General features: G+C 39.8%; 1 protein-coding gene across 1 annotated transcript; it reads right to left on the bottom strand.

Moving 5' to 3' along the window:
* Positions 1–429: 429 nt before the first annotated feature.
* Positions 430–22,673, bottom strand: oafa (OAF homolog a (Drosophila)). Its single transcript, XM_088427594.1, has 4 exons — positions 22,143–22,673; positions 4,920–5,054; positions 4,636–4,816; positions 430–2,113 (listed from the first exon to the last, which is right to left on the bottom strand). The coding sequence occupies exons 1-4, from the start codon at positions 22,353–22,355 to the stop codon at positions 1,839–1,841; spliced, it is 804 nt and encodes a 267-aa protein (XP_088283720.1). The 5' UTR covers positions 22,356–22,673; the 3' UTR covers positions 430–1,838.
* Between the last annotated feature and the right edge of the window lie 1,042 nt (positions 22,674–23,715).

Below are 23,715 nucleotides of genomic sequence, written 5' to 3'. Positions count from 1 at the left end.
CTTGAACAGAATAACATTTTAGTTGAACTAAGTGAACACATTAGTTGAATAAAAAAGGCACACATTCCTTTAAATACATAAAATGATAAAGTATTATTACTATAAGAAAAAAAACTGGTCGCAAGGTGCTTAACTTGCCTCCCATATGAAATTCAAGGTTAAAATCTCTGCTTCTGTGAAGTTTACATTTGTTGTCACGACAGCTCAGCACCCCCCATTCTAAAAACATTTTTATAGAAGAATCTAAATTCTCCACAGGTCTGAGTGTGAGTGAATAAATGTAAATGTTTTGTGATGTTCTTGTCCTAGGATTGGGTGGTGATCAGTCCAAGGTGCCTTCTCCTCCTCATCATTATAATGACAATAATAATAATGACAGTAATCTGTACTACTACTACTAATGTCACACAAAAAAAACCCTCCAGACAGTCTTTGTGAAAAACTTTAATGGCACATGAGCTAACAGCTTGATTTTCTCCTTGTTTCGAAAATTAATGTCATAGTAAATCCTCTTTCATAGCAAAAAAACAAAAACACTTGTGTAACTTGAGCTAGAATTGGAAAATGTTTGTCATGATGCAATCGTATAGTACCTGTATACTGTTGTGGGTAAATGTTTCTTGGTTCCTCTGAAGTTGTATTTGATTTCAGAGTTGCACTGTGGGTCTTATCAAATGCTCTCACAGTATATTGCCCACTTGTGATCTCCACATCAAGGGGGAAATATTAAGGCACTTGGTCACGGCATCGGATATACGGGTGTTAATCGCTGATATTACAATATGGCTGGCAAAAGTGGTTAGTTAATGCTCCGTTTGGTCCCATAAATTCAAGACGTCTTCCATGAATAATGCATTACAAGTGAGTACACATTTGAAATTCATATACGACAACGTTGCACTGATTTGAAGACAGGAAGCGGAGGTAAAAATGAGTTAAAAAATGACCACACGGTGGCAGTAGACTTCAAGGCCACATTGCAGTTAGTGGGCGTTAGTGCCAACACTGTAAAAACGTCTTGAATGGCGCCTCTTTTCACCCACAGTAACTTTACACCCTTCTTTTGGACAAACTTTCCTTTGACTTTGGCTTATAACACTCTTACAATCATCTGGTGGCATGTGAGTGCTGGGAATAACGTTCCCATGATGATGGGTTCAAGCGGTCAAACGAAGACTGTCATATTAAAAAAACACAACAGAGACAGCATGGTAGGATTACTGTAGTTTGAATACTTGTTGTGTGGGGACCCGTGGTTGAGAGGCTACTGATAATGAAAGTAAAGAAAAAATAAGACAGAACAGTAATGTCCATAGGTGAGGGAAATAAATAAATCCAGCATTGGGAAGTGTCGTCCCCCCCGCCCCAAAGGAAAAAACAATTAAAAAACTTGCATTGCATTAGAGTCACAAATTGTAGATAAATTAATGGTTATCAATGCATACAATTTTAATTTATAACAACAAACCTTAACTGTTTGTCTTGTGTGTGATGGACTACAAAAACAATCTCTGGACCCATTTTTGGGCCTCGACCCACAGTTTGAGAAACCCTGACCAGGACTGCTGAGAAGATAGCTGGCTCCAAAGTGTTTTCCTCAGTTTGATGAAGGCACCTCCTCACCCAAGTTTTTCTTGGTCGAAGAGTGTTTTTGTCATCCTGCTTGAGTGAAGGCAAAAATCACTTTATTGCTGACGGTGATTGTTTTTTTCCCTCTCTTCCTTCCAGAATGATGGCCTTGTTTCCTTCCCAGCATCAACATCTGGAACTCACCACAGCTCCAGCTGATCCAGTTTCAGTCATTATCATATAAAATGCGGCCCAGTGTTGCTGTCCAACTAGGTCTCCTCATCCCAGAGGCATAGCTGTTTTTGAGGAACGTAGTACGTAAAGTGGTAACCCTTGCTACAGCTTTTAATACCACACTTGTAGGTAGAGCCCCTGCCTGTTGTGTCACGGCTGCGGCAGTACTTGAGCAGGCACGGGTACCACTCCAAGCGCAAGCCGTACGTGCAAAGGCACGGTTGCCACAGGTCTTTGGTGGCATGACAGGCCTGGAATTGGGGCGCCTCAGTTGTGTGGGGCAGCGCCTCAAACATGGAGCCATCCACGCCTGCAAACAAGGAATTACAAGTCAAATTACCAGTGAGTTGAAGAACAGAACAAAAATTTAACACAAATTTAGCATTGTGGTACGATTGCGTGTTGGGCGACGCGGCCACATTTAGAGCGGTTGGACACAGGGCTGCTATGCAAAAATTTCGCTCATTCACATACATGTCCAAGTTAAATACAGTGAACCGTTTTCGCTGCTCGCGTCGCTGCAGTCAATCAGCTTCAGGAATGTTTAAAGTCGCACACAGGGGGCAACAATTGAGTGTTGAGGACGTAGCATTAGATTAATGCTGCATAAGCGCCAGCAATCCAGCGACCCGTGTGAGGATAAGCGTCTCCAAAATATGGTTGGCTGAATAGAGGAAGCCTTTATGGCGCACACAGAATATGCAGTTAAGTGTATGTGAGCACCCTCTAGCGGTAAAAATGAAATACAACAGCTTGTAGAATATTACTTCTATCGCCTGACAACTAGCTGTAAAGAATAATGAGTTTACCATAAACAGTTGTCTATGTTCCCTGACATTTGTAGGTGACACTAGCTTAGACTGATAACGAATATATTAACATATATAGTTTAAAGTAATTTCCAATGTAATTGCCAAAATTTGTACTGTACAATACTCAAAATATCAGTGATATTTAAGTAGTTGTTTTGTAATGCAAAGCCATGATTTGGAATGCATGCATGAGTATGGCGGAACTTTGACCATCAGGAGAGGGATTTTTGCTACAATGTGGGATATCAGTTAGAAAATCAACATGCCATTTGTCATTTTAAACCTTTAGTCAGCAAAATCATTAGGCATTGCAATTTTAACGACCAAGAATACCATTAACTAAATAGTCCCTAAGGTATGTGTAAAGAAGTAAGAAGAGGAATTAGGCTGAACACTAAAATTTTATGTTTGGAGCGAAGAGTCCCCCCCCCCCAGTATTTTTTTTCCCAAACTTTGTGTGTTCGTGTACTGATTGCATGATGTATTTTATTAAGTTTGGTGAAATTTGGCCTTCAATAGAGTAAGTTGAAGCAGACCTAAATGTAACTACCGCAAAGACAGAAGCATTATCATGCAAAGAAGATGCATCTGTGATGGCCTCAACAGATAATGGTGCAGGACCATGACCATCTGACATTGTTTTCTTTTTACACCACTGCTACAGGGGGACAACAGTGCTGCTTTCATGCAAATTCTCCTCACCCTGATAGCGTTTGGATTTCATTGTGCCGATGCGGAGACAAGCATCCACAAGCAAATGCTTTTGTGTGGTCTGACACTTGCAGCTGTTTACACTGAGAACTAGGGTTGAACAATTTTGGAAAAACAAACTGTTATCCTCCACCCACCCTCAATATTGCAATTTTGTCTTTCTCTAGGTGATCGCCCCATGTTTTTTAATCTCATTGGTTAGGCACATCCAAAATTCAATTCAATCCCAAACACAAATTTGTACTTATTTTCTACGATTATATTTAAAACATACTGTTGGAACACATTTATTTACAAGTTTCTGGAATTTATATTAATTTATTATTTTTCAATGAAAAACGGTCTAACTCACACTTTAATTTACAGACTTTAAGTTTAGATTTTTTCCTAACTTTTTTAAGGGTTTGGCCAAAGAGTGTCTAAAAATGGCAGATGAAATAATAAGAATTAAGTGGTTGATGAATTAAGTAGTAAAATAATTATTTTACAACTTAATTCACAACTAGATTAGATAATTAAGTACGAGATTAATCAATTACTGTTAGGTACTAAGAGCACACATTTATGTACACTATACTACAGTATAGATAATACTATAGTGTAATACTATAGTATTAGAATAATAAATTACTTTGGTAGGTAAGTACTAACATATTTGATTGATGTGGGTAATGATGTAACTGATTACATTAGGTACTGAAGTATGACAGTACTAAAGTACTTAAAGTAATTGATTATTTATTGAAATAATTTTTCTGTAGTAGTTCTGCAGTGCAAAAGTACCTAAAGTAATTGGTTATTTAATATAGAAATTGATTTCTTCAGTACTTAATCACCTATATCAATTGGTTACTTTGTACTTAATTACTTTAGTACCAGAGAGACTCTTCTGGCTTAACGCTTGAAAAAATGTTCAAAAAAGATACAAATCAATATGTGGGATTGAATGTCTAAACTCTTTAAAATGGAATGAGTTTAAAGAATTAATTATTCGGCCTTACTGGAAATATCAATACTGCAAATGCAGCAAAGTGGTTGCTTTCTCCCTCCAATGGGAAATAAGGACACTTATTAGGAATGTAAACATACTAAAATACAACACAGCTGTATCAGTGAAAGGACCAACAACACTAAGATAAGCCAAGTGTGGGAGTCATATCATCAGAGCTAACCGGGGAGAAGTGCCTCTGCGATACGAAGTGGAGATGATAGTGTCACGGCGATTGAGTGTGAGAACAGAACCTTAATAGAGACAACCGGGGGATAACTGGAAAGGTGTAAAAATAAACAAAGAAAGGCAAACTCCAACCTTTGTCCAGCCAGTGCTTGACGTCAGGCTCCGTGGTGTAGATGGCCTCGCGGGCCTCGCTGCACATGTTGTGGATGTGGCCGCTCAGCTGCCAGGCCCGGCTCACGTTGACTGATGCGCTCATGGTCAGCTGCTCCAGGCCGCGACGCTCTTCTGCCAAGCGAATGGCGTGAGGGTTTTTCTGAAATGATCAAATGTGCGCACACACACACGCACACAAACTATTAAATCAACCTCCACAAAGTAAATACTGCCTTACTGTATATTTTGGTGCCACGTGGTACCTGTCTGAGGCGGGCCATGGACTCGCTAGGGATGATCTCATTGCGGCCAAGGCGGGAGATGAAGCACAGGGCCTGGTACTGGTTCTGTCCTCTTTCCAGCTCCCCCAGGATTAGTGATCGGAATATCTTCACTTCCTGCCAAAAGAAACCGGAGATGAGCAATGTTGACTTTCCATTGAGCAAAGTGGTTTTTTACCGTTGAACAAATCTGCAACCAGGAATGAATATTTCAAAGACAGTGCCGCTTTGATCTAGTACTTGAATTAAAAGTCTATACCACACTTTTACAACTCACACACTTATCTTAAATCATCATGTCATTCAAGTCTCACAAAGACCAACATCATTTTTGTAATGTGTTTAATGGAGGGAAAAAAGTGCTCTACAGCAGTGGTTCTCCAAGAGGGGTACGTATAACCAATTAGGGGGTACTTACTTTTGTTTTTTTGTTTGTTTCTTCAGGTATGATCAAACCTATTGTAATACTTTTTTAATGATGTGACAAACGCCAATATAGTCTTTTCACATTTCAAGCAAATTGATTGTAACAAGAAACAATGTATTGCTAAATTGTGACTTCTCTGCAAAATGTTGTGAGACTTTATTTTTCTTAAGGTTTATATGGAAGCACAGTCATTAGTGCTGAAATTTTCAAATAGATGAGCCATAACTAAAATAAATGTCACATGACCTATACCTTCTGGAGATGCTGTATAAAATATGCCTATGCCCCTACAAATGTAGCTCCAAAGAGGAATACATTGGACATGGATGGCACAACATTCAGTTTTAAGGTAAAAACATTCCTTTACCACCAAGGTAAATTATAGCAGTGTAACATTTTTTACAGACCATAAAGAACAAATTCAGTCCAGAGTTTAAATGGCAGTAACTTTCACACCATTCCTGTTCGCTGAGTGTACATTTGAAACACTTGGTTTTATGTTTAAAAATAAAAAATATTGGGAATGGCATTCGACAGCAGCATACAAGAACTTGGCCTTTTTGACGAGGCAGGTCCTCCTCTGTGAACCAGGAAGTAGATCACGTATAGAGGAGAAACGGGATAGCCAGATATGAACTTTATTGTACAAATCAAGCCTGACTAAATTTTTCCCATCCTGTAAATGCGAAAAACATTCAAAACCCCTACTTTATGTGGCCGTGGAGTTGCAGGAAATGCTGATGGTAGGGAATCCATGTGAGGGGGGGAATAAAACCTTGTTGCCATTGGCAAGTGCGTGCAAGATTTGGCGCCAAAGCCAAGGCCATAAAGAGTTTTGTGAGTGCATGCAAAGGATGATGGGAAACTCCAGTGAGCACAGCAGACCTGTCCTCCCATTCATCTGACATTACCCGCGACTTGCCTCCTCCCCTTCTTCCAGCTAGACAGACAAAATGTCCCAAAACACCCCTCCTCCGCGTTTCACACTCTCATATGAAGCAAACATGCTGCTGAGGAGAATCTTTTAGTCTGCCCGAGCAGGAGGGACAAATAAACATCCCTTTGATAACCCTAATGAGTCGTTCTCCCACTTCCTGCATGAATAACAAGAATGCATAGCCCCCCCAGAAGCATTGCTTACTAAGCTTTGCATGTTCCTGATTCACTGAAGCATTTTTGTCAGTCGAGGGAGTCTGACAGGTACACAATAAAAGCAAACATCATCATGTGGCACTATTTGACCTTTTAGAAGCAAATTGCACAGCAAATATTGATTTAGGGGCTTCATGCAACATTAACTCCATTTGTCTCAGTGACAAGGAGGAAAGCTAAACACACGCCGTTAAAACGCTCCTATCATTTGGCTTTGTTATATTTCTGCGTGTGCTTGCATATTTGCACATTGAATTTTCCTTATGTGTGAATGTGAGTGTAAATGACTACAGTATTTGGCTATTGTATACTATAACTGGCAGGTGACCAGTCTGGGGTGTATGCAGTCCTTTACCTTGAGTCAGATGGGAAAGCTCAACTTCTGCAGCTTATTTGCAACCAGGATTCATTCTAAGGTGTGTGTGTGTGTGTGTGTGTGTGTGTGTATAATATAAAATCTTTTTTTAACATTGTAATGTAACTAGTCGAATGTTTATCAAAGAGAATTTGTAATTTCGTTCAAAACCTTTCAGATTCGACTAAATACTGCATTTGTTTAAACAAGCAAGATATATTCAACTTTTTTTAAACATTCTTATGTAACTTTCGTCCAATGTTTATCAGAGTATTTGTAATTCAGTTCATAACATTTTAGATTCGACTAAATACTGCATTTGTTTAAACACTTCTATTGCTTGTTTAAAAAGGAATATAGTAAATGTAATAAGAAGACTACGACAAAGAATAAGATGAAGAAAAAAACAAGAAGGAAAATAAGATGGTAACATGCATGCCAGCAACCCAAACAAGGAAACAAATTGGATAGCTCAAATTTATTTATCTGTAATTGTTTGTCATAAGGTACACTTACCCTCAACCCGGCCAAAGGAAAAAAAAAAGTCAGAGTCCCATGTATTATTATGTTGCACCACTTTGTGTGTGGCTTAACAGTTGAGGCCTAGTGCTTGACCATAGCGCCGGCTGCTGATTGCAGAAACCGACACTCACCACAAAGCGGTCGGACAAACACAAACATGGTGTTCTACTTGGTGCTATTTGAGTTTTCTTTGTCTTCAACGAAAAGGTACAAGTGAACAGTAGAGTGGAGGAGTTGAAAATATACAACTTAAAATGGGATTCCAAAAGAGTCAGACATTTATGACGTACAGACATTTACAGACCATTTCCTCTCTAATTCAGTGGGGCACAGCTTCAGGACCTCCCATACTGTATGCACATGCTGCTACACTGCCAGTGTGTGTGCACAGCCCAGAAAAAAAAAAAAAAAAGAGAGGCATTCATGTAAGCCACATGGATGTGCCCCAGGGCCCTCTGGATAATTACAGGGAAAAGAGTAGCTGTACCAACTGTGTGTAGTTGGAACTCTGCTGAAGTGACTACAGTTTACACACAATCTCTTGTGTCACCATGGGGCCACATGAATGATTGTCTCCTTCCATGAGCCAGTCTTTGGACTGTGGCCAAAAGGTTACAAAAAGAGGGTCCTAATAAGCAACTTTTTAGGATGTAACTCACAATGGAGACGTTTAAAAGCAGTTTAACTTTTTCAAATTCAACTTGTCCTAGCCTTCCAGCGTGGAGTTTGCATGTTGTCCCTGTGCCCACGTAGGCCTTCTCCGCATGTTCCGGTCCCCTCCCACATTCCAAAAACAAGCATGGTAGGTATACTGGATACTCCAAATTGCCCTTAGGTGTGATTGTGAGTGTGAACGTTGATTGTCTCTGTGTGCCCTACGATTGGCTGGCAACCAGTCCAGGTTGTCCCCTGACTGTCTGACGACAGCTCGGATAGACACTAGTAAGCCCTGGTGAGGATAAGCGAATATAGAAAATGGATGGATGATGGATAGGTGTTTTTCACAAGATGATACTGATGTTCTGTCACCATGTTATCTGTTATTTTTATGCACTTTTATATTAAGGGTTGAAACTAGCTTGAGAACGCTCAACTAAATAAGTGTCCCATAATGCCGCCTTTTCAGCTTCTCTGTGGGAGCAATGCAGTATTATATCACATCTTATATGATATGATCTGGATATCTTTTTTGGGGGGGCTGAAAAATTTAGAGTAAACGCAGTTCAGTTAAAAAGACATTGCTATAATTAGTCAGTGAAGAAGGAAATTGTCAGCCAAAAAAATAAGTACGTGCAGTTTCACTTCTGTTTATAAATTTGCATATTCTGAATCAGTCTTGTATTTATTGCTTCACCGGAACTAGAACATTTTAATCAAGGACAGTGCAACACATTACTGATATGTCTGGAACCGTCACTAACGATTCTTTTCTAAATGCATTATCCTATCGATTAACCTATCAAATAATCAAGTAACAGAACCAAAAACCTCCTCAAAAACAAAAAGTATTACAATGTATTTTTTACAATGTAATAAAGTTGGACATGAGTTGTGGTTGAGTGGTTATAACGACTCATTCTTCGTTATTGTGTGGATATAACTATTCATTACTTATTATCCTGTGTCAAAATGTGCCTGCTAACCAGTTAGCAATTGCAATTATCATTAGCGCGTTGATCACTGTTTAAGATCAACAAACGCTAACTATTATTTAGTTCACATATATATTATTATATGCAGTCTACATTTGTAATAGTGTTTATAAAGTCACTTACAAACTATGCTTTAACAAAATGACATGAGTAAACTTGCAAGTGGAGCGGCCTGTAAGCTGCTACAAGGTCAATAACTTCCTGTTCTTCTTCATCCTGATTGTCTTCATCTTCTTGACAAGCATACTGGGAACCAAGTGAGAAATTTTGGGGCGAGCTGTTGGGAGTTTGCTCCCAGAGAATTGCCAATGTGCCCTCAAGCAAGGTGCAGATCCCTCGTTCAAATATCCCTCCCTTAGACCATTTTAACCAAGACTTTGAATTGCTTTTTACCCTAAGGGGATACAGTAATTAAACTTCTGAATTAACTTCAAGTACACTGTTAAAGGAACGAAGGTTGAAGCCACCCCCCCCAAAATAAAACTAATTAGGTGTTTGCCATTTTAGTGGTTAAGGAGATACTGAGATAATAATCAGTTAGGCTTTTACAAGCAAACGTGCTTCTAACTATGACATCATCTTATCCCTAAATACCCAGACACTAGCGGTCGGTTTCAGCTGTTTGCTTGGACGAGGCGGACATACGCCGGCCAAAACCAGCCGCTAAATTATTCACAGTCAGTATCATGGATGAGGCAGAAAGAGAATGAATGTGCAATGCTACCATGAATGGAGAATACATTCCTGCAAACTAAAGGTGCAACAAATAATACATTGCCAACCCAACGATAATCAAATTATGGATTTTTTTTAATACTTTTTATTTTGGCCGATACCAGTATACTGTAAATAATCAACTCTTTAGTAGTCACCAATACTAAGTACCGATAACCACTTGTACACAAAATCCGCACCTCCCCAACAAAAATATAATATTTTTGTTATGTTTTCATGAAATTAACAACACATCTGTCATTCTATTTTTTCATTTCTACTTCATGACCATAACACTGTTCCAAGAGAGCGGCTGATACAAGTATCGGCTGCCATTACGTATATCATTACATTGAAATAAGGTCACATATTGACCTGATACCATACATGGTACTGATACTTGCCTTCTCAAAAGATTATGAATTATTTTCGATAGCAGATGAATCATTTAAACGACAAATTGTCCAAAGCCTCAGAATATCAGACACATAACTGATTTATTTAGTCCTCTACAGAAGCAGAAACATAATCATTATGTAAATTAAAATATTGCTTTTATTCCCTGGACTTTCAAAATGAAAATATGTCTATGGGAATAAAAACATTTAAAATCCAATTCGTCGATTATTTAAACGATCATCAAACGATTAGGTTTGAAATTAATCTTTAGTTTGCAGCCCTAATGCAAACTATGGAGAAAATGGCATTCAAATGGTTTAGAATATTTGTCTCCGTTTTTTTTTTTTTGTTTGTTTTGTTTCAGGAAGGTGCAAGTCAATTTTATCACAGTATCTTCACGTAAACCTGGTGCAGCTGGCAAATCAAAGCAAAAGTCTTTCGATCTTTCAAAACCCTTGCTCCAAAACACAGGATTCGACAACAACCAATGTGAATCGTAATCAAAGTAGTTTGGCAAGTATGTCAAACAAATCCTTTCACGCATAGAGCTGATGCCTTCGCCCACCAACATCGTGATTTTACATCTAATCAACAGGTATAGATGTTATAGATTAAACTGTTGTCATTAAAAAATATAAAAAAAGGACAAAGAGTGATGTATGTGGCCTTAGGCTTTTCCCCACCAGAGAGCTACAAATGTCAGCACGGCTGTAAATAATCCACACAATTACAGATTCCTCAGCGTTGCTTCCTCACACCCAAGACTTTGCAGGCAAGCCACTGTTGGCCCGCAGCCAAACACAGGCTGGCATTCATACAACCGCACTATGGGTCATACTTAGACCTTTAAAACAGGAGAGGGCCGGGTGCCGCTTTCATTGCCAGTTACCTTTGGTGAGCCTGATTATTTAAGAGGGGCACAAAAAGCCTATTCAGAGCCTCAAAGGGTGCCATTTACAGAGAATATTCTCAGCCACTGTACTCGTAACCCAGCACGGCCTACGCTCCAAACGAATAATTCAAAGTGACATTAATGTTTTAGTGCTCTGACAATGCGATAGCTCACCCTTTTAGCAAGAGTGGTCGTTTAAAATAACAACATGCATGAACACGCATGCAGGCATCCATTAAAAACATAGGTGCAAAACCTTCACTAATCACGTTCTCCAATCCTCTCCTTAAGAACTAGATCATGATAAGGCGGATGGATGGTCCCTCGAGAATCCTGATGCCTCAATCTGGACAATGGAGCAGCTTTGAGGCTAATTGACCATGCATGGAATGTTTATTTAAATCACGTGGGCATTGGTTGACGCATTAAAAGAAAAAAAATCTCAGATGCTCCACATCTGGCTATTAAGAGTAGACCTATGCCAAGACCAAACAATCCAAAACACATCTTACTCATTGTGACTGTTCCACTTCAGTCCAGTTAAGTGAACCTTTTGGATGTGGTGTGTTACTACCTCACTTGAATTTAATTGGAAGCAGACTGTTCGAAAGTAAACATAAAATCTCAATTTTTTGTTTTAAACACATACACAGCGTCACTCCTCTATGAGAAAAAAAGGCTAGCCAACTAACAACTTGTTGTGATATCAACTGGTTTGCAGCTGATAAGGTCATGTATTTGTTGTTTTTGTCAGTTTAAAATAATTATCATGTTCGTCATATAGGATTGCATATTTACTTATATGACGAGTGGTGACTGGTTTGTTTCTTGTTCAATCAGTTGCAATTGTCCTTTAGCATGCTTTAGTCTGTCATAAGGTATAGATGGATCAATCCGAAAATCAAAACTGCTGTGGTGTTGGAACGTTGCACTGGATAATTGACAGAAATTACACGGCAACAGACAGACGGCCGCTGAGTTAAGCGCACATGTGTAAGAAATATTACCCCCTCCATAAAATCAGAGGCGGTAGTATCCTCCACTTAGAAAAAGACAACTGGAAAACTATTAGATATTAAAAAAAAAAAAAAAAGAACAACTATCTTATTCACTCACAATGAACTCCCACATGCCCAGAAAGACATCATATGTCGAAATGGGAAGTGACGATTTGTGAAATGAGCGAAATTGTCAAGGGTTTATTTCGCTGACTGTTTCGTCTCATTTGTTACTTCCTGTTCTTGCCCGCGCACTGATTTACTAGCTAACTGACAATCAAAGTGATCAAACATCAGGACCACCATTGGCTCTGATGTTACCATGGTGTTTTGTAAACTAATCAGATGGCGCACCCCAATGCTTGGAATCTACTTCCAACGTTGGATGGGGATATCTAGGCCTATATACGATTCATGTCTGACAGTATTTAAGCTCTCGGCTCTCAGACACGTCAGAATTTCATGCTCTTATCCTGTATTCCTTGTTTACTTCTAGTTCTAGATGTTCTTCACTTTTGTAAATAAGACTATACTTTGCTGCTTCTATGTCTTTTCTGTTTCCGTCCAAATGTGTCACCTTATGTGACTCAACTTGCCTATTGCTGCCTTTTCCACAACTTGCTGCATAGTACAAGCAGGTACTATTTCTGACACATTGTCTGTCAAGGTTTCTATCAGACACCAAAAGGTAATAATCTTGATGATTTGTCCATTGATCAAGCAGCTTCATCGGTGTACGAGTTGGGAAATGGCAAAAACCAAGAAACAGCTGTTCCCGTTTCTGTGCCTTCAAAGTGGGCCGAAAAAAAAAGTTTGACTTGAAAGATAAGAGTTAGCTTTCCTGCTAGGGAATCTCATGTTGCTAATTTTCATAGAAACCAAACACATTACTGTAATGGGCTGTTAGTTTTGATGTAGAATGTATTTTCTTTGACCTGGGTCATTGTCTTGTTATAGCTGTGGAAGCACGAATGATAACTTGTCCTGGCACTTCTTCTACATTCCTTTGGGGACTGAAAAACAAATTTTGTTGCACTACCAATGATGCTTTTTCTACCCATTAAAAAATAATGATGTCTTAAAAAACTAACTGTACACTTGAAGTTAGAAGTAATAAACCCCAGACTCACGCATGTTTTCTGCTAAGACATCGCAATCACTGTTCTGGATTTTAAGCCATTGGTACATTTTCCCGAACTGACTAGAGACATTTTTCAATTTGAATTCATGCCAATTAAATGCTTGAATTTCGCAATCATTTTTCAGATTCCCTCCCAGACTTTGGGAAAAGTATGAGTAAAATTACTGGCAAATGATCACAGTTACTGACTGCAAGCCTCTCTGACAGACACCAAAGCAGCAGCATTTTGAAACCATAATACCTCCGTTAAGGATAGTTTATATTCAATGGTGAGTCGGGTTAAAACCCTTGGCTTGTAAAAGTAAACTGTACCACTTGAGTTTGTGTTCAAAAGCAATATGACCACCTCACATGCACAATGCAAAACAGCTATTTTGTGCAATTGCAATCAACCCAACTGGAAGCTACATAGTAAACAACAGGAATTTAAAAACGTGCAGCTTCAGGATAATAAAGTCTTCCTGTTACCCCCTTTTGGCTTCTGTTTGTAGAAACCTTACACTATCAAATGTTTATCCAAGACCCCCGTGTCCCAGCTAAATGTCACAGTTTGCCCTTTAAAAACAACACAGAGCTTTGAGATGTTTGGCGATGGGGGAGGTTGTTTGCTTTGGTGCGCACAAGGGCGGCCTCAAACGAGAACTCAGGTGCAGGGCAGGGATTAAAGATCATGTCGGGAAACAAAGGGGGTGGGAGTGGGACACAAAAGGAGCGGGAGAAAAGGCTCCGTGCTAAGAAATGCCTGACGTGAAGCTAATTACAGAGGCTCTGACGGCAGGAATGTGGAGTCACATTTGGGCTTGGTCACACCTGGCTGTCCAAAGAGCAAAGCCATTGAAAAACATTAGAAGTGAATGGCATAAAAACACTAAGGAAAAGAGAGGTGCTCTTTTCTATTCTGTAAGCTAAGGAAAGTAACCTTAAAAAAAACGCAATGCAATTATCCCAGCAACGCACTGGGTGGTGGGAAATCTTTGCATTCAGGATATGAGACCGCTAACAGGAAAGGAAATGAAGTTGATAGATAAGGAATAAACAAGGAAGATGGCTGTCGTCCCATTCAGCCTCTGACTGGCGTCCTGCTGCTTTCATATCCTGTTGCAACACACTTGAATAGATAAGGTTTACAACAATAAGAGCCTGTTTCATTTTATGGTGCATTACTTCAATTTACTCCAAATGTCATTTCTTGTCATTGTATATTTATGGCTCCATTAAATGTTTTTCTCTCACATGCTGCTAAGGCAGGTTATAGGCAAAAATACCCAACAAGAAAGCACCTCTCCGTGTTGTACATAGAAGACTGACAGAGGTTAAAACACTTTTGTTGGCTTTTTGGTTGTCTCCAACTGATTATCACACTTACTGGGAGCCTCAATGATTTCTTGTGATCCAAGGATGATGAGGTGTGTGTATGTGTGTGTGGCGGGGGGACAGACAGGTGCATCAGAACTGGTCTTTCTCCAATGCCCTTTCTTTAGCTACAGCACAACATTACAGAGGAACATCTGGTCTGCCGGTGGGAGGAGGATGAAGGATAAAGACATCACTTGGGACCGAGAGGCCATGAGAGGCCAAAGGGGGCCCCTGTGCTACTTACTCCAAGGGCCACCAAAAGAACACAGAGGAGGCCTTTTTTAGACACTAGCCAACAAAAGGCATCTAAGTGAAAGGGGAACAGGAGGGCTTGGTTAAAGCGCTTTGATTTGTGTTTTCAGATATGAAATTCAGATATGACAGAAGATCTTACAAAGTCTCTGAGCAACAGTCACAATGCCTCATTTTACTCCAGTTCCTTTTGATATGTATGCAGATCAAGAGATGGACGTATGAGAAATTCTTTTTTATTAAGATCCATACATAACTCTGGAGTTTTAAAAGTCAAACAGAATCAAACAACTCAGTTTAGATTTCACCAAAATTCATGGAAATCATTCAAGGTTGCAATGTTTATTAACTGAACTGTACATGTAATATTTAATTGGTTAGCCATTTCCAGCAGTAAAAAAAGTTCATGTTTTTTCTGTATTAATTTGATGACAATTATTTTTCCTGTACAAAAATTTCCCTAAATACAGCACTTTCAAACGGTGCTCAAATTTCCAGTAATGACCAATCACAACTTACCTGTTTTCTAAAATTGTTGCTGTCATTCACAAGCTGAGCCTTGATTGGTTGTTACATAAAACTCAGAGTATATTTGTATATTTTTTTTAGTTCACCGCAACAATTGGCAAAACGTACTTGAAAATAATTTACTTATAAAAGTAATAGAGAAGAAAAAAAATAACTAAATAACAAAGTATCTCTGTAACTTCCATACATGTTAAGCAAGTATTTAAATCTGATATTTTTTCACCATTAACTGTCAGCCAAGTGTAAAAAGAAGCTGACCGCTAATGTTTTGTTAAACAACAATGTTGATAACAAGTGGTGACTGACATCATAGCAAGCCTGTCAGCAAACTGCTAACAGCTAGCAGTCGCCGCCAGGGCTTGCACTTTCATTTTCTGCCAGTTTACAACTTCATTGGTTTTTGAGGTGCTAGTGTTTTCATGGGGGTTGCGCTCCAGGATGACTTTCATTTGAACTAAGGCTGAATTTGATTACACAAATGACTTCACACATCAATGAGTATAATGAATCAGTAGGGGCTTTCATAACATCATAGGGGTGAATTCACGCCATTGTGATGTTGGAGTCAACATTTCCCGAAACAGGTGACACTTGCTTGCAAAAAAAAAAAAGAAAAGAAAGAAAAATTGTACACAACTGTGAAAGAGAATGGTGTTGCAGCCCTGAGTGAGAGCCAACGTGAGGCGAAGTGACAGTCACGGGAAACAGCTTGAGCTACATCACTGGCAAGCGCTAGCATTTCTCACCAAGAGAAAAGAAAGAATCCAACAGACGACCAGGAAGTTACAGTATTGACAAAAAAAGAAGACATTTGACAAGAGTCACAAGACGGGTTAAAAACTCTGATTTGAGAATGGACATCAGCCCAAACTGTCATAGATAACCAGGGAGCCTGTCTAATCCCTGTAGGTCTCCATTTCTCCATGCACATTATGTCCTTTAGGGTGTATTATTCCCAATTCATTGTTAGAGCAAGATGGGTGTATCTATAACACTTTGAGCACAATCGCAATAGAAAAAAAACAGGTAACCTACACTTGAGAAACAGTTTGCTTTAGTTGCTGTGATGAAATATGAACTCATACTGTAAAACATTGTACTGGTTTTTTATTCCCTCATTTGCTAGCTGGGCTGAGAACACCTGCAAAAATAATGAAAATTCACCATCTTGATTTTATATGACAGACGTTTACTTCATAAAATTTAAGGTGATGCTACCTTTTTGTGATGTACACGCATTTGAGTGCTCGCTGACACTTGAGCGTGCAAATGCTAATGTTGATCATTGATTTTCGAAGGAGTGCAAATGTCTTGTGATCAGTGGCTAAACCCATGGCTTAAGTGTCTTAAGTATTGCTAACAAAGCCACTTTCCAATAGCCTGCCATTTCCACTAAGGATAATAAACAGGCTCTAGAGCAAAATAAACATGAAAAAAATAATAATCAAAAGCATGTTGCCCATCCTGAGTTTATTTAGGCTACGTTGTAAATACTCGACTGTGCCCGGGGTTAAGATGGTGCAATCCGTCCCTGCTGAACAGCAAACATCTGGTATAAAGTTATGAACGAGTTCACAGTAAACAGTGGGTGAGTAAGTTCTGCGGCCAGAGATCTTATCAGCAATCTCCCAACGGTTTACCGAACACGACATGCTCATACGGTGAGCTCAACCATATCACCACTTCCACATGTGCCTCGGAGGTAGAAAAGCCCCTAAAACCTGCACTGAGAAGACCACTCCTCACCGAATCACTGCTTCTGACTTTATTTCCATCCTGTTGTGATATTAAACTTTACATCTGATATAATGCATTTGGTTGCTGCTCTCGTGACCCTTTGTGCCAAACTAGCAAATTTCCTCAAAGCAGAATTTATAGTATGCCCTTTAACTCTCTACCCATTAACAAGCGACTACCTTTTGAAATGGTGATCAAGCAGATTATTTTTTTTTATAGTCTGGCATAAAGGGTTAAGCCATGTTTCAAATGAGCTGTGAAGTTTGGGTCTTGGTCCAGATATTTTACTGGATTTGTATATTGGTATTGGTCTGGGTATACATCCTGGTCTAGGTATTGGACTTTTTCTTGCTCTGGGCTGTTCTGTGTATTAATCTGGTTCTGATTATAGGTCTAGGTCTGATTATTGGCCTGTATATTGGCTTGGTGTTCTCAACATTGCATATCTGCTTTTTGCATATGATGTGGTACTGTAGGCTTCTTTAAGTCCTGATCTTCAACTTTCATTGGTGCGGTTTAAAGCAGAGTGTGAAGCAGTAGGGATAAAAATAATCACCTCCAAATATGAGACCATGGTCCTGATGCAAAAAAGGGTGGAGTGTCCACTCTGGGTCCGGAATGAGGTCCTGCCCCAAGTGGAGGAGATTAAGTATCTTGGGGTCTTGTTCATGAGTGAGGGCAGGATGGAGCAGAAGATCGACAGGCAGATCGGATGTGATAAGAAGTATGTACAGGTCTATTGTGGTAAAGAAGGAGCTGAACCCAAAGGCAAAGCGCTCGATTTACCGGTCGATCTCCGTACCTACCCTCACCTGTGGGTTGTGACCAAAAGGACGAGATCCTGGATACAAGTGGGCAAAAAAATAAAAAATAAAAAAATCCACCACGGATTGTCTGGGTTCTCCCTTTGAGATAGGGTGAGAAACTTGGACATCCAGGTGAGATTCAAAATAAAACCGTTGCACTTCTAGGTTGATAGGAAAGCATTGAGGTGGCTCGGGCAGCTGGTTTGGATGTCTCCTGAAGGCCTTCCTGGGAGACTGTGTTTCTCGACTGACCTGGAACCTGAGATCCCCCCAGACCTGACTACAGAAGTATGGGCTTCACTGCTGAAGCTGCTACCCCCGTAAAGGATGAATGGATGGATGGATGCATGTTTGATTTTACACCTGATAAGTGGGAAAGCGCTTCATAATATTCATGTGGAAGAAATCAAAATAATAATTTTCCATTGTGTAACCTTTTACAATGGTTAATTAAAAAAAAAAAAATCAGTCATCTAAAATTAAACTGTTGACTGGCATTACGTAGCCTACACAACTACCAAGTGAGATCAGCTTTCATTGCTCCAAATTGGTTCACAGCTCGATGGAAACGTGGTTCATAGCATTTTTCCAAGCAACGCCCATATCATTTTTCAGAAATGTTGCCAAATATTCAGACCACCAAAAGTAAACTTCATCCAGATAACAAAGTGAAAAAATTGCCTTTTTAACTCCTGCTTGAAATGCAACTTGCATTTATCACGGTCAAGCCGTTGTGTGTAATGCTGCTAGTGTTTAACATCACTGTTAAAACGCTCTTCTTCCCACACGCACGGAAGATTCATGGCAGCTGGAGGTGACAGCTCATCCAACTTTCCATAAATCATGGAGATAGTGCAAGCGGAGCTGAATAAAAAACACATGGAGGGGAACGAGAACAGGAAGACGCGCGTTATAAAAAGTGTGTGAATGTGTGTGTGTGTGTGGTTGGGGGAAGCTGACCTTGGACTGGAGCAGATAAAGCAGCAGAAGACTACAGTCATCTAAGAGGTTCTATTTCAAATAAACAAAACCATATGTGTCTGGATGAGTGGGGGCGCATCAAAAAGGGCCCCCACGCACCCCGGCGATGCCTCTCTGCTCTAAAGTTCAGAGTATGTCTCTTTATTGTGGCGGATAGAATAGGGGAATGGGAGGGGGGGGGGGGGGGGGTGTTCACCAATGATTAGGGCGATGGCCTCTTCCCTCACTTTGCTAAACTACAAATTAGCCGTTTTGGTTAGCCAAGCAGACGCGCTGGATCAAAAAGGTCAGACGTGTCCACTCAATCCAGCTAAGTTCTCCCCCTTCACATCTCACCAAGCTGTCAGCTTCTGTGTGACAGCAAGCAATCCCACGCACATGCACACACCCATAACCAAACACTCTGCATGATCTGGACTTGTATCTTCCCCAATTGACATGTCTCTCAGTAGTTATTTTCCACAGTGAAATGCAGGGTCATCTTTCCAAGTTTCATTGTCGGTCGGGGAAGGGACACAAGATCTGCTTGTCTACTTTTAGAAAAATGCTAAATATGGTCTCCCATCATGAGCTGAGTTGGGAGCAGCGGGTTTAGGGATATTGAAGGGGGTGAGAGCAGGAAGGTGAAAGGGGAGGGGGGGGGGGGGGGTATCACACATCTAAGTAAGTGCAGCTGTCTTGACCTCTCTGTGAAAAAGATGAATGAAACTCTGTTATGCTTAACTTTTGGGGGGGAATTTTCGTCCCATTATAGCCTAAGGATAGGCAATCAACCTTTTCGAAGAGACCATTGTGGTCTAACCACGAGTTGACATATACAGGCTGTGGTTCCTGCTAGGAAAAAAAAAACGTAAATTATTACACCTTTAGGGCACTGCCCTTAAAAGGTTCTGCATTTGTATCATTCACTGTTAAAGCTTAGGCACATACTGTGAAATACAGCAAGTAGCTTTTTGGCCCTGGAAATATTGCAGTACTCAAGCGATTAGCACTATCGAGTACAATTCTACCTTGAGGGATACAAATGTACAATTACTTGTTATACTGTAGTCCAGGGGTTCTCAAATGGAGGATAGTTGTACCCCTTGGGGGGTATGTGAAGGGAAATTGGGGGTATGTGAGAGTTTAACAGGGTTTCTGCAGGTTTCAGCAAACCTCATTTAATGACAGGAATAGTACAGCTTTCTTTACAAATTAAGAGCATATTAATTGGAAGATTAAACAGTTTATTGGTAAAATTACAGTGAACAACAAGCCACAAATAAAACCCATATATCTTCTGGAATTGCTGAATAAAATATGCCTAGATAACGCCACAAATGCAGCTCTAAAGTGTAATAAATCAGACACTGTTGGCAAAGCACTGTTTTTCTTTGTTAATATATCCAAGCAGAAATGATTTACGCCGGTTAGGGAGTACTTGGCTAAAAAAATATTTTGCAGGGGATGCGTGACTGAAAAAAGGGTGACAACTGCTGTAGCTGCTCATCTGAGACCATTGTAGAGTCTTGAATAACAAGGCAGTCAAGAGTTAATGAGTAGGCTGAACATGAATGTGTGTCTACTAGATAACTTGTCATTGGGGTAGTATCCTTCCTTGCTCATCCTTTTTACAGCCCTGGAAAAATACTGCTCCATTAGTCCAATAATTAAAAAAGCAAAATAGCGGTTTTCAATTGTAATGATTTGAAAGAATTGTTTCTGGTAGAAAGTCTGCTTCAATTTACGATGGTCCAGCTCTGCGGCGGTATACTTTAATTGTCTTTATCATGAACTTTAACATAGCTGGCCATTATCAATCCTCCAAATCAGACGGTGGGAATTCAAACTACCAGTTTCGTTGGTGTTTCTAGTCCAAAGTCAGGAAAAAAATGTTCAGGCCATGGCTCCTTAACTCTTTATCACTGCAGCGTTAGCGTTGGCTGATTATGTACCCCATTCCAGTGATGTATAATGCCAACCAGACAAATTAAATGCTCCTCCATTTGCTGGCAGTACATTATGTCCACAAGCAAATGCAGTTACCGAAATATGTATTATATACTGAGGTGGTGGACACCCACCCTACAATATTTTAAAAGTGCAATGTGAAATAGTGTCCTTTTGCATGATGTGTGGGCATTTTTATGTGAAATGTGTACCCCTCATGGAGTTGCCCTTTGTAGGGGAGTTCAAGTTAATGAAACCCAACAAGGTCAACTCAGCATCATAAGCATTAACCGCACAGGCAGAGAACAAGTGCATTGTGAATCGAGGAAGGCAACATTTGGAATGCTGACTGGGAAACTAACGACCTCGGTACGGCAAGCATTTTTGGTGGAAAGGTCAGACAGCATGATGGCTTTCACCGTCAACATGTTACAACAAGCTACCGAGATGCTGAAAAATAACATGTTGTTAAAAGTTTAATCATGTGAAGTTGTGCAATTGGTGTATTCAATTGGAAATTATATCAAAAGTTGAATCAAGCTTCTCGTGTCTAGCTCCAAATAGCAAAATATGTTAAATCAACACTGAATTGGGGTGAAGGTTGGTTTTTGGTTTTGAAAAATTCATTGTTTATCAAAATCGATTAAACATTATTTTGTCAACTTGTTCAAAAGATGCAATCAAATCTACATTGTATTTTAGTTTAATGAAAAGGTTTGAAATGTCAACGTTTAAGGTTGAATTTAGGTTTGCCCTTGTCTTTTTTACCTTCAGCAAAGAAGTGGGGGGGGGGGGGGGGCGTGTGGGCGATCAGGGGAGGTATTTTGAGTGGCACAGGCCAGTCATAATTATTACCTAATCATCTGATTGCAAATACTTTCCATGATTGCAATTCTTTTTGTTGCAAGCAGGAGATATTTTTGTATTTATGGTTGAAAAGCAAAGGTTGATTCAACATTTTATCAATCTTTCTTTGTAATTTCTACACCCATTAAATTTACTGCCAAAACCGTGTTTCAACAAGGATTCACCCATATTTTGCTATCTGGTGTGGCAACGTCAAGCTTTGATTATTCAAACATTTCCCATGCGAATAAATTCCAACAGAAAGTTAGCGTGCATAGAAGTGTTGTGTGAATAAAGTTATTGTGAAACTGTTTTCAAAGCAAAGCGGTTTTTGGCATGTGTATTGTGTGGTGAGGTCAATTATTGGCATTTCTATGGGAAATGTCTCTTTTATAGTTCCCCTCTGTGGGATAGAAGATCTTCAAATAAGTTAATGAAAACACATTTCGACTTGTCTTTAAAAAGTCTTCAGTCATCAGTAAAACGGAGAAAATCTCAGCAAAATCAGTTCATCTCACCTGTTTGAAGTCGACCATAAAAGTGACGAGGGTGCCGTCTCCCTGCTTGAACTCCACCGAAATCGAGTCGTTCTCGCTGTCCGCTTCCAGAACCTCCTCGGTCACCAGCCCGTCGGCGAGCCGAACCCGAACCCTCAGCTCGGAGCCCAGTCCCAGGACGCAAGCGGTAAGCAGCGGCAAAAGCAACAGAACCTTAGTCGCGCTCGCACACATTCCCGAACACGCAGAAGCGAACCCAAAGCGTGCAAGAATCGAGCCGTTATCCAAATGTGTGCGCTCATATCTAAAGTCTTCTCCTCACATCACGCCAACGTACGCGGTCTGCTTTTGAAGAGTGGCTCAATCGCTGCACTTCATTCGTGACCACTTCCCCTTTTTCGTTTCCATTGAGACGCTTTCGGTTCCGACTAGATTGCTTCGCCGGTCGGATAGTTGCACGTTGTTGTTATTCTGTGCTCACGTAAGCCAACTTTTTCACGCGTGGGGTCGAGCGGCGTCACTTCCGAACTTTAGCGTGCACGCGCGTGTGTGTAGCGCTGGTAGTAAAGCCACACAAGCACTCACACACACATACACACACACTAGCTTCTCTGCCCATCCCCCTTAAGAAGGAGGCCTCTCATGTGATCCTCCTTCTGCACTCTCAACTAATAATACCCCTCTCCTGAACACTTTTTCCCCTATACTGTATACAAGTAGTTCTCAAACATTTGATCAAGTACGACCATCAAAAAAAGTCTAATGTACCATCCAAGCACTGCCATAACGACCAAAATTATCATCATCATCATTAACTCCTTCAGCACCTGTCATTTTTATACCCTACTTTACCGTAACGCTTGCAAAATATTATATATATATATATATGATATATTCAAATTCTACATTTACTTCCCTTTAAAATGATATATAATACAGGAATGTTGACAAAATTACACCAATTTGAATGTTTCCGAGGTGAAATCCCTACTGCTGAGCAAAACATGTTTAAAATGTTGGCACATTCATTTCATTACTGGTGCACATCATCTACTAATCCATTTTTTCATACACCGGTTATCATTTGAAACCGACGATTTGTCCTGTATCAATGCTGCCTACTAGAAATGACGTCAATGTGCCCTCGGCTTGCTTGCAAATATCATGTGACCAAACCCAGAAAACAGTAGTGCTGTGACATTATTTGCTCATCAGAATACTCAATACAGGCACATGGGAGAAGAAAATTGCTTTGAGTATCCCTATAAAATCACTCATTGCTGTTTTTCTATTTTGTATTTTTGATCTTAGTCTAAAACGTTTTCACATTAAAACAGTTAAAATGGACTTTTGATGTCAATAACAATCAATGATAGTGAATGACCAAAGTACAAATAGATCTATCGTCATCAATGGTAGTGAATGAGTTAATAAACACGAAAATGCAACAAATAGAACATTTTATAGTGTTGTAATTTAGCCACTGTAACATTATCCAAAGCAAACATTGATGATATAGTGATTTTTTTCATGTTCAATATATTTTCCATAAAAGTGAAATGGGACATACTAAATTATCCTTATGTGTGATTGG

The sequence above is a fragment of the Hippichthys cyanospilos genome, chromosome 11 (genome assembly GCF_059441005.1).
Source record: "Hippichthys cyanospilos isolate Australia breed blue-spotted pipefish chromosome 11, RoL_Hcya_1.0, whole genome shotgun sequence".
NCBI lineage: Eukaryota > Metazoa > Chordata > Actinopteri > Syngnathiformes > Syngnathidae > Hippichthys > Hippichthys cyanospilos.
The sequence above is the reverse complement of the archived record's forward strand: the minus strand, read 5'-3'. Positions and strand labels throughout refer to the sequence as shown.